The sequence below is a fragment of the Pelophylax lessonae genome (genome assembly GCF_965119305.1).
Source record: "Pelophylax lessonae genome assembly, chromosome: 5".
NCBI classification, from domain to species: domain Eukaryota; kingdom Metazoa; phylum Chordata; class Amphibia; order Anura; family Ranidae; genus Pelophylax; species Pelophylax lessonae.
In genome coordinates, this window is record NC_138772.1 from 517,765,170 (window position 1) to 517,781,764 (window position 16,595).

Here is a 16,595-nt window from a genome sequence, read left to right on the forward strand (position 1 = left end):
AGCTAGAATAAACAGTATATCATATTACAGCTATCCACGGCCATTTTTTGTGGTGCAATATAATTGGCTATATTAGTAGCTTGGTATATTGCAAAAAATATAACTGGCTATATTTGTAGAAATAACACTGTAGTTTGTTGATCCAGACCAGGGAATATCTGATTGCCTTAGAGCAGTGGTCCTCAACTCCGGTCCTCAGGGCCCACTAACAGGCCAGATTTTAGGTATTACCTTGGGGAGATGCAGACTAGAGTACTGCAATCATTGAGCAGCAAATTATATCACCTGTAATGGATTTCAGTTATCTTGCAAACCTGGCCTGTTAGTGGGCCCTGAGGACCAGGGTTGAGGACCAGGGCCTTAGTGGATCAAGATTTGCATTAGAGTAAACTGGACCATGCTATATAAGCATTTTTGGTATTCTGAGGGTTTAGGGTTCTATTGATGGAAGTATAATTTATTAGGTTGTAATTTAATTGAACTCAAAAGGACAGATTATTGTATGATGCTAACTAGGTAACTCCTTTTCAGCCCACTGACTAGTTTCAAGAAACGCTTGATTCATCTCTGACACCCACTGGTTCCAAAATGGCAGCTTCCATTGGCATGGCCAATGAATGGCTGCCCATTCTGTCTTTCAGAAAAATAATGGTGGCTTTTGCCACTGGTTTACAAACTCTAATTATAGTATTTAAAGGCTTTGTGCATTATTTTACAAGCCAATTATCTTAACTGGTAAACTGTGGAAATTAGGAGGTTTAATAATGTACATATTTGTGTTCACAAGCTCTTCTGTTATTCCAAATGTTGGTATAAAGAGCTAATGACTGTATTCATTGGTAAAGCCTACAAAATGGCTGTAGCCATTTGGTGCATCTTTGGTGGACAATGATACATATCTATCGTCTTTCCCTAGCATTTGTACTTTTGTTTTTAGAGAAATTGATTATTTTCGGAGATAAAAAATTGTGTTTGTAATTTTACCCTCAAATTATTCTTATGGCACAGCTGCCTTGACGTTAAAGTAATGTAATTTCCCTAATTTAGTTTTCTAGACAGTTTATGTGGTATGTCCATCTAGGATTGCAACCCAAACTGAATATTCCTGTACCCTGCGTTTTCTAGACAGTTTATGTGGTATGCTTACTTGCTTATCCATCTGTAGCCTATCCCTCCTATGTTTTCTTACCTTAAATTTACAACCATTATAGCCTTTAACCTTTAGGGGTATCTGCCAGTTATCTTTAAATCTTTGTGAAGTGAAACTGCAGTATATGTCCAGCCCTAATTTATCAATTCCTGATTACTAATTGGATAAGCCCCCACCCCAGGTCTAATAGTATAAAATCAGCACATCACTTGGGGAAGGCACGTGTGCAGGGGGGGGCACGTTTGCTCTCGGGGGGCTCTCTTCTCAAAGTAGGGGCGATTTCTCTAAGTGGGACACACTTCTGAATCTGCACTTCAGAGAATGCACAAAGTGAGGGAACATAGGAAAGGCTGAGATATACACCACATATACTGCAGGTGATCTCCTCTTTTTTTTTTTTTTTTTTAAAACAAACCTTCAGCTCTATCCTGGTAAAATGCACTCTCTGGCACTTCTTCTGACTGCCCTATCCTCCATCCTTAAATTCTCTCTACTTCACCCCTCTTCTCCACCCCACATCTTTTATATATCACCCTCACTTCTGTCCTCACCTTATTACTGCACTCACCATCTCCTGCTACTTCTAAATCCACATGCACACAAATCCTCCAGGAAACTGGGGCATGTCCCCTCATATAAATCCCACTCTCATATTACCACCCTCACCTTTCTGCTTCTCCTGGCCTCTGGAGACATATCCCCAAACCCTGGGCCTTCATCTACCCATGCTCGATACACCACGTACCCTACACCCTCTGGCTGCAGTCGCAGTCAGCACAATCTAGTTCCTATCTCTCTTCTTCCCAAGACTGGACTCCCTTTCTCTTGTGCCCTTTGGAACGCCCGCTCCGTCTGTAATAAACTCACCTCTCTCCATGACCTTTTCATTGCCAACTCATTTAATCTACTCGCCATCACCGAAACCTGGCTGCACGAATCCGACACTGCGTCTTCTGCTGCCCTATCCCAAGGTGGTCTTCTATGGACTCACTCCCCTAGACCCAACGGACGCAAGGGAGGGGGTGTCGGGATCCTTCTAGCCCCACATAGCTCCTTTCAGGTACTTCAGCCGCCTCCCTCTCTGTCACTCTCCTCATTTGAGGTACACTGCATTCGTCTTTTCTCCCCTGTCTCTCTAAGGATAGCTGTGATCTACCGCCCCCCTGGACCAGTATCAACCTTTCTTGATGACTTCTCCGCCTGGCTACCCTACTTTCTCTCTTCTGAAATCCCCACAATCATTCTCGGCGACTTCAACATCCCTGTTAATACTAACACTCCTACCACTTCCAAACTTCTCAATCTAACCTCCTCCTTTGACCTAAAGCAATGGATACACGCTTCTACTCACTCTGAAGGCAATATCCTTGACCTTGTTTTCTCCCACCTATGCACCCCACACAACCTTTCCAACAATCCCTTCCCTCTCTCTGATCACTACCTTATTAGTTTCACTCTCTCCCTCTACTCCACCTCCTCTCCCTCCAGCTACCGTACAGTTACCCGCAGAAACCTACGCCATCTCAACCCTTCTCTTCTCTACTCTGCTACCGGCCACCTCTATGACAATATTGCACCCCTGTCCTGCACCAACCTAGCCACTTCTGTCTACAACACTTCACTCTTAGCCTCCCTGGACACATTGGCCCCCCTCACCACACACCGAATCAGGCCCCGACCCCTTCAACCTTGGCAAACCGATAACACTAGAAGTCTGAAAAAGCATAGCCGTGCTCTTGAGCGCCTATGGCGTAAGACTCGGTCTCAGAAGGATTTCAACCAATATAAATCCGCCCTCCAAAAATACAATTCCAGTCTCCACACTGCCAAACAGACCTATTTTATCACTCTCATTAACAGCCTGTCATCACGCCCCCGGCAACTCTTCGCTACCTTTAACTCTCTACTCCGTCCTCCACTACCCCCTCCCACTGACTCACTCACTGCCCAGGAGATTGCCAACCACTTCAAACAGAAGATTGACACAATTCGTAAGGAGATTGTTGCTGTTCAGATACCTTCCTCCATGCCTTATGCTTCACGCCCACAAGTGCGATCATTACTTCCCTCATTCAACCCCACCACTACAGCCGAGGTTGCTAAACTACTTGCTAACGTCCACTTAACAATCTGCCCTCTGGATCCTGTTCCCTCGCAAATGCTACGTTCACCTTCTGGCTCTATTCTACACTCTCTAACTCACATCTTCAATCTCTCCCTCTCTTCTGGCATCTTCCCCAACTCTCTAAAACATGCACTAGTCAGCCCCATACTTAAAAAGCCCTCACTGGACCCAACCGATCTGAACAAACTACGCCCTATTTCCTTGCTCCCCTTTTCATCCAAACTCCTCGAACGTCTAGTCTACAACCGACTGTGCGACCACCTTGCCGAGAATAGCCTCCTTGATCCTCTTCAGTCTGGATTTCGGCCTCAACACTCCACTGAAACTGCACTCCTAAAGCTGACAAACGATCTGCTAACAGCCAAAACCAATGGACACTATTCTGTACTCCTACTTCTGGATCTTTCTGCTGCCTTTGATACGGTTGACCATCCCCTCCTCCTCAAAAAACTCCATGCCTTTGGTCTCCGTGACTGTACTCTTCACTGGTTATCTTCTTACTTATCCAACCGCACCTTTAGCGTTTCTTACAATTCTACTTCCTCCTCTCCTCTTCCCTTCTCTGTTGGAGTCCCCCAAGGCTCTGTTCTTGGACCCCTCCTATTTTCAATCTACACCTCCTCTCTAGGTCAGTTGATAGCCTCCCACGGCTTCCAATACCACCTCTACGCTGATGATACCCAAATCTACCTATCCACTCCTCAGCTCTCTCCCTCAGTCTCCTCACGCATCACTAATTTACTATCAGATATATCGGTCTGGATGTCTCACCACTTCCTCAAAATAAATCCATCCAAAACCGAACTTATAATTTTTTCTCCACCGCGAGCCCCTTCCCCTGATTTCTCCGTCAATATCAATGGCATTACCATCAGCCCATCCCCACATGCCAAGGTCTTAGGTGTTGTCCTGGACTCTGAACTCTCCTTCAAACCCCACATCCAATCGCTGTCCAAATCTTGCCGCCTCAGCCTCCGCAACATCTCCAAAATACGCGCCTTTCTAACCAAAGACACAACAAAACTCCTAGTTCACTCCCTGGTCATCTCGCGCCTCGACTACTGCAATTCCCTTCTCATTGGCTTACCTCTACACAGGCTATCCCCCCTTCAATCCATCATGAATGCTGCCGCCAGACTCGTCCACCTCACCAATCGCTCAGTGTCCGCCGCTCCTCTCTGTCAAGCCCTCCACTGGCTTCCGCTCACCCAACGAATTAAATTCAAAATACTTACAACATCTTACAAAGCAATCCACAGCCTAGCCCCCAGCTACATCACCAGCCTCATCTCAAAATACCAACCTAATCGCTCTCTTCGTTCTTCTCAAAACCTCCTGCTCTCTAGCTCACTCATCACCTCCTCCCATGCTCGCCTCCAGGACTTTTCCAGAGCCTCTCCAATCCTATGGAACTCCTTACCCCTATCTGTCCGATTATCCCCCACTCTATTAGCTTTTAGGCGATCTCTGAAAACCCTCCTCTTCAGAGAAGCCTACCCTACCAACCCTTAACAAATGTACCTCCTTTTCTCCATCAACCCATCCCCCACAGTTATTGCCTTTTGTTTCACTTGACCCTCCCTTCTAGATTGTAAGCTCTAACGAGCAGGGCCCTCTAGTTCCTCCTGTTTTGAACTGTATTGTAACTGTATTGTCTTCCTTCACATTGTAAAGCGCTGCGCAAACTGTTGGCGCTATATAAATCCTGTATAATAATAATAATAATAATAATAATAATAATTTATAACATAACCCAGCATTGTTCTAGCTTTTTCCACAGAGGAACCCTTAAAATATTTTTTATGTCTTGAGGATTCCCTTCAAAGCCCCATATATTCGAGTCAGTGGGAAAAATTCCCTTTACAGTGGTGTTCGGTAAGAACAAGGTCTCTTACAGTGATGACGTCAGCACGGCCTGACGAAATGTGCGTCGGGAGCGTGAGACCATAGATTTCCGGGTTGGCGGAACGCAGGCGTGGAGCGGCGTTCCATATACCAAACCTGTCGGTATTGTGACTGCTATAGAAGGCGGACTGTATAGTGATATGGAGTAAGTGCAATTTTATTATTAAATTGTTGATTCACTGGCATACTGCACTATTGGTCACATCCATTTGTTGGTGAGAAGATATTGATAAGGATGACCTGTAGTTATTGTGAATACTAATGCTGATTGCGACCCCCTATAATCAAGGGGTCATATCCTTCTGGTAAGGCGTATTTAATAAAGAGCACTGGGTGAAGGTGTGGAGGTGAAGGTTTCACATCACTTCTATCAAGTCCACGCTTCTAAACATTGCTGCGATTAACTATTTAATCACCTTGATTTTAAGCACTTTAAGGACTTTAATTATTCATTAAGGACTTTATTTATATAAGCTGGTATTGTGCTTTTACCTATTTTTGTGGTTTCTGCTACTAATGGTTTTAAGCATTGTGGAATTTTTATACCAGTCTTTATTCATTTTACTACATATTTATGCACAAGCACTTTTTGTGAATATTATTGTTGAGCGCAATATTTATCTTTGTTTCACTCTTACAGTGATGGTCAGAATGCCACTTATATAGACAGTTAAAAAAGGCCATTGGCGTCATGCTGATGGCTCTGCCAAGTGGCACTGCCCTGGAGCTAGGCAGGTACAATCTGATAAAAGTATAAACAAAAACAGGACCCAAGCTCTACTGCTTTGTTAACCTTGTGATGCTGAAAACCAGTGCACTGGGCTGGGATATTCACTCCAAAAACACAAGTCCATGATGAGTACAAGCCAGCTACTTGGTACGTTCTGAATTCTCAATCTTTATTTGCTACATGATACATTTACAGTGGATACAGCTATCAATTATATGATTAAGGCCATCATGGCCAAAACATGTTGGCTGTATCCACTCTAATTGTATCAAATAAAGATTTGGGTTTTCGGAACGTACCGAGTAGCCGATTTGTACTCATCACCTACTGATAGGTTAATTCAAAATCAGCCACAACTCAAGGAATACCTAGTAACCTCTGGAGGAACCCTAAGGTTCCATTGAAATCTTGGTTGAGAATGTCTGGCCCTATTCCTCAGGCCCGTGTTGGCCTAATATTCCATATCTGCCCTTGGTCCCACGAACCAGCCCTGCTTACCGTACATGCCAAGTGCACAATAGACAAAAAATTCCTTTACTATAAAAAAAAAAAATGATTGAAATATTTTCTTCTGCTTATTTTTTTAATAAAATCAGAAATATTCTTGTAAAAATATACCATTTATGCTTGGCACTTCTTCCGCAAATATTCAAGTACAAGAATGCCATCTTGAGTCACCTCACACCTTTGATGCTGGGTACTACCTCTGTAGATAGCTTTAAGTACACCCGGATTTATAATACTTATTTTCCCTTACAGTATTAATTTTATATTTTTATTTTTCTATACAGCTTTTTTTAATTGTTATGCCTAACCGAATTACGAATACAAAAGCACTCAGTTTAACCACATAAATGTAGGCCTCAGTGTGTGAATGAGATTCTCCCTTTCAGTCTCCACAGAGAAATTAAGATGTTGCTTCCTTCAGACACTTGAGCATGCAATTTCTATAATACCAATACTTATGTGATAATAAATCTGACCTGGGAAATAAGAGTTTGAATTTCCAAATAGCCATTTCTGAAGATTTCCTATGACCTCTAAAAGTGGGTATCACAGCAAAAGACAGTGTTAATTATTCACGTCTATTTTAAAAGAAACGAAAAACAAAATCTATACAGTTTTCTTTTCCATCTATGAACAATCCTAAAATACATAGAATACAAAAAAAAAAGGTCATTCGTGAGAACAGACTTCATAAAATTTAATTTTGTCCCTTAAAAACTAGACTGGGATGAAGTTGTGCAGTCCTACCACCCAATCGGGTTTCATCTTGGCCTGCTTGATCCGTTTTCTTCACTCTAGTTTTTAAAAGCCAGCATGGACGTTCCTTCTATCAGCATATGCAAAAAATTCTGTACTACATGTTTCTAACTTGCCAAAAAATAAACAAAGGGTGGTTTTAAAATGACTTACCTCTATGTTAATTTTAACAGTGCAGCGAACGTCTACATTAACGTGTTTAGGGGGGTTCAAATGAGACCCAGCCAGCTAGGTCCTGTGGTGCATATGTAAATTTTTTTAATATACTCCCTGCTACCATAAATATAATTATATAATTGCCTTAGCCTTTTAATGAATTATAATTACCTTTGTTATAACTATCCCTTTATTTAATTAGTGAAGTAATGTGAGCACACAGAAGAGAGAAGCACAAACACAAGAGTGGTTTGAGGATTTAGCATTGAAATAAAAATCAATCCCTTTTAATAGGGGCAGAGACCTAAAGTGCGCTATCGATGTGAGCAGTGGTGTAGCTATTTTGTTGGGTCAAAAATATTGAGAATATGGAATTTCAGCCTATTAAATTGGAGCTGAACTGAAAAAGCTAAGATCCGAGTTGTTATAGAGGACATCTAGAAACGTTTAGAGCTGGTCCACACTAGCGCGACTTGTCAGCCTGACAAGTCGCGCTCCCTCGCGGTCCATTGACCCCTACAGGACCCGTTCTAATAGGAGCGACACAAGTCGCTCCGACTTAGAAAAGGGGTCCTGTACTACTTCGGGGCGACCTCGGAGCGACTTGCATAGACTTCCATTATGTGAAGTCCCTGCAAGTCGCTCCGAAGTCGTGGTGCATGGTAATGCACAAGTCGCCCCCGAAGTAGTAAGGAGTCGTGTCGCCTTAGTGTGAACCGACTCTTATTGTACCTAAGCAGTACCCTGATAAATGTCTCTCTGGTCTTGCATTCCTCCTAAAAAATAGCAGTGCACTTCCTGTGAGTGTGCCTAGGCACTCCTATAGCTGCATATCTGCAGTGTGAGATCTAAGGCACTGCTGCCTCGAACTGCTAGTCTCAGGAGATCTGGGGTGAGGTTTGGTGATCTCAATGAGGAAGAAAAGCCCTGCCTTTGCCAAGGTAGCCACGTCCACACAAAACACAGTGCAGAACAAGGAATACTAAGTCAATAATAGGGAAACATTCCGATGCAGGGAGACCAAAGGAAATACTGGTCATTTGTCCTCTACTTGCCTTTTTTTTTGGGCACAGCTTCCAAAGTTCAGTTCCTCTTTAAGTACTATGATAGAAGTTAGATGTGATGTCACTGGTTTTGTCTACAGAGGACAGTCTACAGCAGCCTTTTTCAACCTTTTCAACACAGGAACCCTTGAAATAACTTTTTAGGCTCCGGGAACCCATGCACAAAATGACCATATCTCATGATACATTAGTGTGATGGTCAGTGGGAAGAACGCTCCTTACACTTGTGGTCATTGAGAAGAATTACCCACCTCAAGATACATAAAAAGTCAATGGTGTCATTGGGAACTTATCAGAGAGGCAGATATTGCTCATTGCTCAAGGAGCCCCTAGCAACCTCTGGAGGAACCCTAGGGTTCCATGGAATTCTGGTTGAGAAAGCCTCGTCTATAGACTATACAGAGGTAAGACTGCAAAAACTGATTAAAAATTGTATTTGTTCCGAGACAAAATGGTCCCCACACAAAATTGCTGTCTTCACTGTTGGTAGACCATGTTACACTTTAACCCTGGCTACACTGCAATACACTAAGTAATTAAAGTGGCATGCTGGGATTGACAAACTACTCCTGAAAGAATGAGATTTAATAGCATTTAAAAAAAATCTGGAACACTGTATTACTGTATGGCTTATTTGGACTGTATCACCATGGTAGATGCAAGCGGTAATGTCTAGATTACAGTGTGAGTGACAGCATGGTGAACAATGGTAGTCTTCATCACTAAATCCCCCATTACATGCTAAAACTTTTTTTTTTCAATTTTTATATTGCTCATAATTGTTAATAATTTATAATATCAGCATTAAAAAAACAAAAAAAACAACAAAGAATTTAAAATAATAATAAAAAAAAAAATATTAGCCATAGTGTTTGTATAGGAAAAGTTAGGTTGCTCTGACGCGAAGGTGGTCTACACCTCATATTAAGTAGCCCCATGGCTGTTCCATTGAACTGCACCCGCCCCTTGCCAAGCAAACGGGTTATCCGCTGTCCATCTGTACAAGTCCAAAACAGAATGCAAGAGGAGGGGCAATACAACCCCCAGTCCTTCATCCTTTGTAGGAACACTTTCTTATTCTTGCTTTTTTTTTTTTTTGTCCGGTCCAAAGCTTTTAAAATTTACAAGGGTTTCTTTGAAACTAAAATATGGGTTTTGGCACTTTATGGAAATAAAAATGAATCTGTGAAATGAAAAGCAAGAAAAAAAAAACATAAAAGGGATTAACTATGTGCAGAAGTAAAATCACTATTTACAATTGGAACATCAACAGATTCTAAGGTTGTCTTTTCTATGCTGCTGTTTTTGGAACTATTGTAGTATTTGTTTTTTGAAGAGTTTGTCAACCCTCTGTATGCTCCTACAAAATCCTCCGATCATAGATTGGAATGGATTAAAGACAAGTGTCAGGGTGCAGTTCCTTGTACCCGGCTCGGAAGACACTCCCTATTTTTTTTTTTATTTTTCTCTAGGAAATTCGAGGAGCCGAGCGATCATTTGTGGTGGTGTTCTTCAGTTTGACCCCACGGCGAATTGCGTTGAGCATATCTTCTCCCTGCGGTGCATCTATCAGAGCAGTATCTGCTGTCTCGGGGTCTGGTTGGCCTGTGGGTTCAGGAATGACAGGACCATCCTGTTCATCTTCTTCCTCTTCATTTTCTGACCGACCTGACCTTTGCTCTTCAGCAATAACACCAGGGGTTCCTGGGACAGGGGGGTTTACAGAAGCTTGTCCACTCCATAAGGATGCAGATATGTCCCCGCCCAGCACGGCTCCTTCTGTGATGGATGGTGAGTCAGGGCTCTGTTCAGGTGACTCTTCACTAGTGTTGCTGGGAAGACCACCTGGAATGTCTGGGACAGTTGGGGTTTTGACCGGGATAACTGGTGTCTTTATTGGAATGGGACCTCCTCCGATGGTTCCGCGTCTCACTGATGGCTTGGTAGACGGTGTCCTCCGGATAGTGGCCACTCCAGGAGTGACTATAACAGGCGCAAAGTTGGCTGGCAATCCTGCCGTGGACGCAGGGCGCTTGGATTGAAACATCCTGCGATATGACTGACTGATGTCGCTGTTTCTCGGGATGGTGGAGGACTTGTCGAAATCCTGTTGCTCTTGCTCCTGATCTCCACTCACCGAGAAGTAATCATAATCTGAAACTAGAAACAAGAGGGAGGTATGAGTGTTAAGTGAATTTCCTGTAGAAGACTTTGGGGTTTTATTAATGGGGCCGGGATAAATCCTGTATTGCAGAGTTATTTTTCACCATAACATGCAAGTAGGGTTTCCCTTTCATTCTTCCACACAGGCATAAAAAAAGAAAAGACTGTTATTAACAAAAGAAACTAAGATAGTTCTTCCTTAAAACTGATAAACCATACATATGGACACATTATCTGCTTGCCGACCACATAACTTAGTTATATGGTGGCAGAGCGGCTCTCCTGCGCTGGATCAACCGGCACTTTCAGGTAGGGGGCACTTGCTGTGGCAGTGCTGTGATTTAGCACATGGCATGCCAGCCAATAGATGTCTGCTGACACCCACTGATCGGCGAGGAGCGACACAGAACGGAGCTCTGCCTATGTAAACAAGGCAGAGCTCCGTTCTGAAAGGGGAAAAGTGATGGAGTTTGTGTCCCTGCAAAGCAGGAAATAAAATCCATCACTTCCCCAAGTAAAAAGCAGCACACATAGTACACAAAGACTGATTAGGCACAAATTAAAGCCTTTAGATGTTTAACCTGGTGTCATTAGTACAGTGACCATGCATATTTTTAGCACTGATCAATGTGGGAGGGAAGATTCTGGGAGGATGTCCATGGATGCCCTCCCAGAACTGGAAGCCTGGAGCTTGGATGGAGGAGGGGGGGGGTCCCTTCATGGTTTCTTGCTCCAGCCACCTGAAGGTTCTAGTTACGCCTCTGGTAAGTGGTGTCTGTAGATAAAAAAACAAACTGTGCCGCTCTGACTAAAGTTGAATAAGGCACTTGCAATAGGTGTTGGCTATTTACATACCCTATGAAGCCTGACTGAAATACTCCCAGGTTATTGCTAGGACATTGCTTAATGAGGCCCAGTCATCACTGCTCTCCTCCACCATCATTAAGCCTTCAAAATTCTACCAATGTAACACTGAATATTCAGATTTTTGCATAAGTCTGGTTATGACTGGCTCTCTTTAATATAACAACTCACAGTACCTTTGATGCTAATTCGAGGCTGTGTGTAACAGTTTTCATCTGTGATGTTTTAGAATAAGGCCTATTGTGTTCCTCACCTTGTGATGGGATGGTGTCTTCTGAACAGCATGGGGTGGTGGTTTGTGTGCTGTATCCACTGGAGCACTGCAGGGAATCTCGACTGCTCCTCTGTGTATCAAGCTGCAGTCCTCTGCTCAGGGCAAGAGCCAGATCGTCACAGTTTTCTGCTTCTTCCACTTGCTGGTGGGGGGACACAAAAAAAAAAAATGAATAAATGAAAAATTCCTGTGATCGAGTCTATTGTGGTAAACAGATATGGACAACCCGCAGACCTCCAACTCTTAAAGTCCTGGAATGTCTGCTCAATCAGGCTTCAACTCAACCTCTTTAGACCCTGAGCAATGCTGACACATCAAACTCTTTGCTAGAGGCCTGCAGGTTGTCTCCAGGCCAGAGGTGCCAGATCTGTAGATTATGATCCAATCCGATATATCATTTTTTCTGCTAAAACAAAACTCCTTGGAGTCCTTGCAGGGCAATTGGAAATTTGGAAATACTGAAAGAATAATGTCTGTGCCTCCATGCATTTGCAACTGAACCCAGAGCTGCATTTGCAATTGGGGGATCCACAGTCAAGCCAAAATGACAGATCTATCCCATTTATGGTCAGAGCCATATGATGGAGGGTGGTTGTCCCAAAGTATTTTGCTAGTTTGCAAAACTGCAGTCTGGGGTCATAACTGGGATAGGCCCATCTTTTGCCAATTTACTGTGCCAAAAGTGTAGGCTTATCAGCCTACAATTTTGGCAATCGTTGCCTTGCTGTTAAAAAAATAAATAAATGGGCGGGGCACCTCTGCTCAGACAATAGTAAACCAAATATCCATTCTGGCAAACTCAAAGTTGACAGTCAAAAAGCATAAAGAGAAGATCACCAGGATGTTAAAAGAGCCCTGTCATGGTCATTTCTATGGTTAGGCGTACTATAGTGCAGAAAGAGTTTCTAATTAAGCTGTAAAATAAAGCATGGTTTCCTGAAGATTGGTGTTAGCAGCTAGAGAAAGAAGAGAATCTGAGAACAAAGGGTTAGAGACATGCTTTTTGGTAAAATTAAACTTTACCCTTGATGCCATGGGCATTCTTGCACTGCGGGGTGAATGAGCCTCATTAATTAGTCCGGGATGCATGAACTGGGCTCCTGAAGAAAGGTCGACTTCACGTTTGCGTCTCTGAAGAGTGTTCATCACAGGCTGGTCGTATGGACCTGGCTTAGCCCAGTCCTGAATGAAAGGTTAGAGGCGGTATATGGATGTCACCAACATGACTCTTTTTAAGGAAAGATTACTGTCCCCCAAAGCAAGTACACAGAGAAATGAGAACAATGACATATATCAGGGCTGGATTTTTCATTATGTCAGGCTCTTATTTAGCCAGCAGAGATAAATCCTCTGCTTTAATACATGGCACTTGACTTAGTGAGATAATAAATAATACTGCTTCCAGCTAACAAAATCTGTTCTTTCTCCTTCCCGAAAAAAAAAAAAATCTCTACCTGGCATTGGTAAACCACATGCAGCTGGGCTCTTAACTGCTAGCAGACAAATTTCTACAAGTCTATAAAAAGGTCCTTATAAAACTCGCTTTCTTGCTGGTAACTGGATGTAAAGGTGTAAAAGTGCGCTAGAAGTAAAATAGTGAAGATTTCCCATCTGCACATGTTATTTGTTCTCTACTAGTACCCTAAATCAGCCTTTTTCAACCAGGGTGCCTTGGTTAAAAATGCCTAAAATTGCCCAAAAATTGTATGTACACAAACCAGCAGGTGGATGAAGCCTGCCTTTTAGTTACACAAAGCTACAGGTTTTTATTGTGCACCATTTCAACCTTCCAGCCACTGGCATCCCAACAAACAGCGAGGTCATCAGTGTTGAGAAGGGTGTTGATCACCTGCACAGTATCCTTGTTTGACCCTCGCCTGCCCCTCTCCATCAACACTGGGGTCACATTAGCTGAGTGCGAGAGAGAAACTGAGGGAGAGGAGAAACACTGGAATACTAGTCGGTACTAGTGTGCAAAAATGTATTTGGTTTGAAAGAATAAATCACCTCTAACGTTGGGTGTCCTACGTGTGTCGATGCTGCAGCATTATGAAAAAGTTTTTTACATTTTAGAACTGGGTGCCTTGAGACTTGTCCATAATTTTAAAGGGTGCCTTGACTGAAAACAGGTTGAGAAACACTGCCGTAAATAATATACATTTCTTCTTGAATGCTTCCTGAAAATAGCAGTGCACTTCCTGTGCCTAGGCACTCCTGTGCTCTGAACTTAAAAGCTGTAGATCTAAAGTAAAAGGATTCAGATTACAAAGGGAAATTTCTAAAGAGAGAAAATCTTAGGCACTGCTGCTTCTGACTGCTAGACTTAACAGATTTGGACTTAGATGTGGGCATGTCACTACTATACTGCCCACAATTCCCCTTGCAGGAGTGGAAGCTGTATCTGGGGGTCTACAGTGCAAGGAGTCATTTCTTTCTGCTTCATTCATTCTGTGGATCTGTGTTTGTGGATCTGGATTTGCACAGCCCTGCCCCTAAGCCTCCATCCCTCCATAGAGATATAATGTGAGGCAAGGCAGGTCGGTAATAGGGAAAAGCTGTACTAGCTCTAGTTTTTTGACCTTTGTGTGCCTCTTTTGGGCACAGCCTCTGTAGTACAGAGCATCTTTAACTTGTAGCATCCCTACACCTAAGAGGCCTCTGGCACAATAGACTCGATTGGCTCTATTGAAGTCTCTGTATAGTATTGCAGCCAATTCCTCTCCTAGTATTAGAATAGTAAAACTCCTAATGTAGTAAGAAGCATCCAAAACAAAAAGATATGCACAGAGCCCTGGTCTCAACCCCACTGAATGCCTTTGGGGTTAGAATGCCAATTATGAGCTTGGTGTTCTCATCCAATATCAGTAACCTCACAAATGCTCTTTTAGTTAAATGGGCAAATTCCCACAGAAAACTCCCAAAATACTGTAAAAAGCTATCTCATAAGAGCTGATGTGGTTAAAGCTGCAAGTTGGGAAGGGAGGGGAGGTTGGCAATAGTGATCGACCGATATCGTTTGGTCATCACATATCGGTATCGGCCAATATTGGCCGATATTTTTGTACATTAAAAAAATCGGATTTTTGTAAGATCTTACCGTAAAATCCTTTTCTCTTAGCTCATTGACAGACGTAGTCTTCTTGATTCACAAGAACTGGGTTATGTTGTCTCCGCAGGAGTAGGATTAGGCAGAAAGAAAAAACGTTCTGGCTCCACCCTAGGGGCAGTCCCAGAGGGTATATCCTCTTCCTGTCTGCTACAGAGAATCAGTTCTGTCACAAAGCAGCAACAGAGAATTTAACCCAACCCAACTCAATGATAGAGGGGCGGGTACTACGTCTGTCAATGAGCTAAGAGAAAAGGATTTTACGGTAAGATCTTACAAAAATCCGATTTTCTCTGTCGCTCATTGACAGACGTAGTCTTCTTGATTCACAAGAACTGGGACAGCCAGAAGCAGTGCCACAAATGAGGGGTGGGATTGACAGAAATCAAAATCCAATCAAGAAGGCCCAACCGGAGCTAACCAGAAGTATCAAAGGACTCATCGAGTAAACAGATGAGACCTACCCCACAAATCCTCGAGGTAGACCAACAGTCTCCTCAAACAGTGGCCTGCAGGAACCTTGCGGCCAGAAGAGGCATCTGACGATGCCTTCACATAAACCTTATACAATCTTGTAAAGGTATGAACCGACGACTAAACAGTCGCCTTGAAAACCTGAACCACTGACGCCTGATGGCGGAAGTTCCAGGAAACTCTAAGCGCCCGAGTAGAATGCGCCTTAACAGGGAACGGGGGATCCCGACCCTTAGATAAAATAAGCCTATACCACCGTCTGTCTGATCCATCTAAAGATGGTCGCAGCAGAACAGGCAACCCCTTCTTAGGGCCATCCGTGATCACAAACAGTGAATCCGTCTTACAAATTGAATCCGTAGTATTCAAATATATCCTGATCGCCCGAACTACATCCAAGGAATGCCATGCAAATTCTCGAGGATGATTGGGCTAAGGACATAGGAAGGACAATACACTGTCCTCATTCAATGAAACTTTGAAACCACCTTAGGAAGGAAGGATGGATTCGGATGAAGAACAACCTTATCCCTATGAACCACCAGATCTGGGGAACAACAGGATAATGCAGCCAGTTCTGACACCCTGCGTGCAGAAGTGATAGCCACCAAGAAGGCCACCTTCTGGGATAAAGTAAGCAAGGGAATCTCCCTGATATTTTCAAAGGGAGGTGTCTGAAGAACCGACAGCACCAAATTAAGATCCCAGGATGGTAACGGCGCGTGCACTGGCGGAGCCAGGTGTCGCACCCCCTGGATGAAATTCCGCACCAAGGAATGAGTAGCCAAAGGCTTCTGAAAGAAGATAGCAAATGCTGAAACCAGACCCTTGATAACACTCAAGGCCAGCTTCTGCTCAACTCCCTGTTGCAGAAAAGCCAATATTCGGGCTACCGAATAAAGATGTAGATGGAACCCAAGGGATTCACACCACACAATATAAGACTTCCATGTACAATGATAATCTTTCTGGAAGTCGCTTTCCTTGTTTTAACTAGAGTAGGAATAACTGAAGCTGACAATCCCTTGTCCTTCAGCACCTGGGTCTCAATAACCAGGCCGTTTAAAACCAGCGATCGTAAAGCAGGATGGAAGATCGGTCCCTGAGACAGTAGATCCTCCCTGAGAGGAAGTCTCCACGGGACGTCCGCCACCAGTCTGACCAAGTCGGCGTATCAAGCTCGACGAGGCCAGTCCGGAGCTACCAGAATTACTGGAATTCCTTCCTCCTCTATCCTGCGAAGAAGTCTTGGCAGTAACCCAAGAGGAGGGAAGGCATACATTAGCTGGTATTGCCCCCACGGGGTGACCAGTGCGTCTGC

The 16,595-nt window shown here is 43.4% G+C and overlaps 1 protein-coding gene across 1 annotated transcript in view; it reads right to left on the reverse strand.

Moving 5' to 3' along the window:
- Positions 1–9,861: 9,861 nt before the first annotated feature.
- LOC309555383 (protein MTSS 1-like) overlaps positions 9,862–16,595 on the reverse strand; it is a gene marked incomplete at its 3' end in the record, with an annotated part of 72,428 nt that continues 65,694 nt past the window's right edge. Inside the window, exons 5-7 of the mRNA XM_082257373.1 lie at positions 12,718–12,876; positions 11,674–11,836; positions 9,862–10,553 (exon numbers count right to left, since the gene is read on the reverse strand). Coding sequence (XP_082113499.1) covers positions 9,862–10,553; positions 11,674–11,836; positions 12,718–12,876 — 1,014 coding nt within the window. The remainder of the gene's footprint in view (positions 10,554–11,673; positions 11,837–12,717; positions 12,877–16,595) is intronic.